General features: G+C 58.0%; 1 protein-coding gene across 4 annotated transcripts in view; it reads right to left on the reverse strand.

The window, feature by feature from the left end:
- Positions 1-410: 410 nt before the first annotated feature.
- Positions 411-3,908, reverse strand: part of Ush1g (USH1 protein network component sans) — a 6,653-nt gene continuing 3,155 nt past the window's right edge. For 2 of the 4 annotated variants that reach the window (XR_004113579.1, XR_004113580.1), the window contains exons 2-4: positions 2,582-3,821; positions 1,666-1,778; positions 411-1,441 (exon numbers count right to left, since the gene is read on the reverse strand). Coding sequence is in view for 2 of the 4 variants with exons in the window: in XM_031353805.1 (XP_031209665.1) it covers positions 1,438-1,441; positions 2,604-3,821 (1,222 nt within the window). In the remaining 2 variants the exon portion in view is untranslated. Of the gene's footprint in view, positions 1,442-1,665; positions 1,779-2,504; positions 3,822-3,908 lie in introns of those variants that run through there. The other 2 variants (XM_031353805.1, XM_031353804.1) reach the window with 2 other exon arrangements.

The following is a 3,908-nucleotide window of genomic DNA, read 5'->3' on the forward strand; positions in this document are numbered from 1 at the left end:
AGTCTGGGATGGCCGTCCATTGCTGACAGGAGGGGCATATCCATGGAAGGGTGGATGTGACTCTGCATGCACACGGCTCCTGAGAGGCTTCGCCACATCCATAACCTCGGTGATGTTGCTGTGAGGACACATGCTGAGGACCTCTGGGCTAGCCTTTGCTCTGGTTTTCACCTCCATACCATTCCAGGGCTGGGCACGAAGGGAATTCTCACTTTCACATGATCCATGCAGAATCAAGAGCAGCTTGGGCCCCTCCAGAGCCTGAAGGAATCTTCTAACCAGACCCAACACACACACACACACACACACACAGAGAGAGAGAGAGAGAGAGAGAGAGAGAGAGAGAGAGAGAGAGAGAGAGAGAGAGAGAGAGAGAGAGAGGAAGAGAGAGGGAGAGGAAGAGAGAGGGAGAGGGAGAGAGAGGGAGAGGGAGAGGGAGAGGGAGAGAGAGAACGCTTTGGGAACCTGGGCACAATCAGGACCTCAGGCTCTCTACATCCCCCAAGATCTTTCCCAGCCCGGGCCTGACACAGACTGTGTCCAGCCCCTGCCTGTCTAGGCCTGGGAGACGCTGAGGCAGTTAGCGGATACCATTCTACAGACAGCTGTGACTTCCAGGCCTGGGCGGGGACACGATTCTGCTGTACCTTGTGTCTAGGACCCTGGTCCTCTGAAAGCCCTGGGGAGACCAGGCTTCATAGTGGAGTGGGGTGAAGCTAAAGGAGACAGTCTGGGCTCCCAGAATGAGCTGAAAGGAGTACTGATTACTCCAGCCTACCCCAGCCCGGCTTCCCAGCTGTGGCCATGGCCAGTGGCTGAAGAGGGGACTGGCCTTCTGGACGAGGGAATGTGCTGGGGAGCGGAAGAAAGAGCATTTGGCTGAAGAGTCTGGCTGGGGACCTCCTTCTTGGGGACGTGAGGAGGGGGCCCCCAAACTCTTCTGTTATAGCAACTAGGAAGCAACAGGTTTCCAGCCCGAGAAAGAACAGGAACCCCCAGACACCCGCAGAAGGCTGGAGAGGACAGATGGAGCAGGTGATGGAGCTGTGACTGGGCAAGCTCCCCCCTGCTCTCTCTCTACCTCAGCTGTGATGTCAATCAGCCCCCCCTGATCTCCTTCTGGGGCTGACCCTCCACCAATCCTCTTGTAATTCAGGGCTTTTCAAGGAAGGTGGCTGGAGGGGTGGGGGCTCCAACACCCCTCAGAAGCAGGGCTCCAACACCCCTCAGAAGTGGGGCTCTGGAGTGCTGTGGTCTCTCCGGGTGCTTTCAGGCTACGCCTCTGCTCCGGACTGCAGACCAGGCTTCCAAGGGAAATGACCCGAGTGACCCTTGCTCCTAGAGAAGGGACAGCTGGAATGGCGATGGTGAGGACCTCTTGGCCCACCGTGGGTTGTGGCAACTTGCAACTCATTTGGTGTGAAGAGAGGACCCCTCTCATCTGTGGAAAGATAGAGCCTGGGTTTAGAGGACAGCTGCCAAAGACCTCATTTCCTCCAAGAGAGGGATGCTGACTCCCCCATTCCCTGAATTGTGAGTCATACTGCCTCCCCACAGCCACCCTTGCCCCAGCCATTTGGGGTAAAAAGGCCTTGGGTACCAAATGGAAGGAAGGGCTGTGGGCAGTGGGCTTGTGGGGAGTGGGCAGTGGGCTTGTGGGCTTACGGGCAGTGGGCAGTGGGTTTGTGGGATGCTGTAATGGGTAGGAGCAGAGAATGGCTTGGGCAGCAATGATTGCTTCTAAAACCACGACTGTGCCTCCAAGACTGCTGTTGGACCTGTTGGGAGCACGGTGTGAGGACAGCAGGTGGAACACACTGCCCCGAGGTCGTGGGCAGTTGAGAGGGGCTGTAGCTGCTGCTGCTGCGGCCTCCTTTTCCCCACCTGGCTTCTCCCCAGGCCCTAGAGCCAAAGCTAACTCAAGTTCATCTTGGCACCGGCAGTGGTGAAGCCTGGGGTGAGCTACAATCTAATCTCTAATCCTCCACTTGCTCACCTGTGGCACTCTGGGAACAGGGCTCAGGACTCCACAATAGCACATGCTCAAGGACCTGGACAGGGCAGCGCTCCGAAAGATCCCCAGCAGAGGGGCAGCGCTCAGAAAGATCCCCAGCAAAGGGGCAGCGCTCAGAAAGATCCCCAGCAAAGGGGCAGCGCTCAGAAAGATCCTCAGCTTTGAGGCTTGGGCTGTAGCTTAGTTGGTAGAGTGCTTGCCTCCAGCTCTTAGCAGGTCAGAGGATCAGGAGATCATTCTCAGCTACATAACAAGTTCAAGGCCAGCTTGGGCTACATAAGACCCTGTCTAAACGGCTTCGAAAATCCTACCCATGACTACTGTAAATGTATCCCATTCATACCAAAATGCTTATTTTTCCTCTTTTGGATTATCCCAGCACTATCAACTGTGATAAGAAAGCATCCAATTGTTAAACAGGCAGGGGTTTTTTTTTTCCTCCTAAGCTAGTGTTAAATACTACAATGAGGCCTCTTGTAGTCGATTGCAGCTTTGATGGGTTCGCTTTGTTTTGTTATGCAATGTGGTGTTAAACCAACTCCCATTCCTGAAAAGGTTGACCCTCACCTCTCCTCCATACAAAACTCACAGCTCCGTGTCCTCCAGAGCCAGAGGTCGCTCCAGAGCCTGCCTGCGCCTCCGCACGGCCCCCAGGATCTTCTTCCGAGGCCCCAGTGGCACGCTGATGCTGCGTAGGTCGAGGTCCGAGCACAGCATCAGGGCCTCCAGGTCGATCTTCTCGTGCCGCAGGAGGGAGGCAAAGTCCTCCATGTGCAGCGAGGCCAGGAAGGTCTCCAAGGGGCTGGTCTCCGGCTCCAGGTCCTCATCCAAACCCAAGTCTAGCTCATCCCAAGGCAACTCTTCCCCGCAACTGCGTTCCTGCAAGCTGTTGGCACTGCCCAGGCTGTCGTCGTCCAGGCTGGGGGAACTATGCAGCCGAGCCCGCGGCGTGCCTGCTCCATCCAAGCCCCCGTCCTCTCGGCCCAGCCCGTGCAAGCCGCTGCTCACATAGTTCCTTCGAAACACCATGGTACCCAGGCCGGGGCGGGTAAACAAGGAGTCGTGGCCTGAATCGGTGCTGACCTCCGAGTGGGCAGGCTCGGCAGCCAGCGTGGCACGGGAGACGCTGTCCTCGTCCGAGAGGAACATGTCCCTGAGTGGGGCACGGCCCCACTCCTTGGGGTTGGCGTAGGTGCCTTGGCGAACAAACATCACATCGCTACCCAGCTGCAGGCCCGAGAGCGATCGGACGCTTTTGCGCCCGTCCTCGGAGACTTTGAAGGTGCCCTCGCCCCCCTGCTTGCGCCTCTCCAGCTTCTTCTGGATCTTGGCCTTGCCCTTGGCCGTGCCGTGCAGCGTGGCCTGCGAGTAGGGCAGCTGGCTGCCCAGCGTCATGTGCTGCAGCCGGCGGCTCAGGGTGCTGGACGTGAGGCTGGAGAAGCTGAGCGTGTCGGAGCGCTCGGCCAGCTCGCGCCGGTAGCGACGCTCCATCCGCTCGTGGTGCTTGCGTTGCATCTTGGCGCACTCGCGGATGCGCCGCTCCGCCTCGCGGAAGGCCTTGTCCTTCAGCTTGCCCACCAGCTTGGGGTTGAGGCTGCTTTGCTTGGCCGCGATGGAGTCCAGATAGCGCACGCACTCCATGTGGCCCTTCATCGCGGCCATGTCCAGCGGCGTGTGGTAGTCATTGTCCAGGCACCAGATGTTGGCCCCGAAGGACACGAGGAAGGACAGGCAGTGCAGGTGGCCATTGGAAGCTGCCAGATGCAAGGGTGTGTTTCCCCAGATGTCACACTTATCCGGGTCACCCCTGTAGGGACAGCACGTGGAGAGGCAGGATGAGTCACTTTAGCAAGCCAGACCACCTGGGGTCTGATTGGAGGGATAAGGAATCTTG

This window comes from Mastomys coucha, unplaced genomic scaffold (genome assembly GCF_008632895.1).
Source record: "Mastomys coucha isolate ucsf_1 unplaced genomic scaffold, UCSF_Mcou_1 pScaffold5, whole genome shotgun sequence".
NCBI classification, from domain to species: Eukaryota; Metazoa; Chordata; class Mammalia; order Rodentia; family Muridae; genus Mastomys; species Mastomys coucha.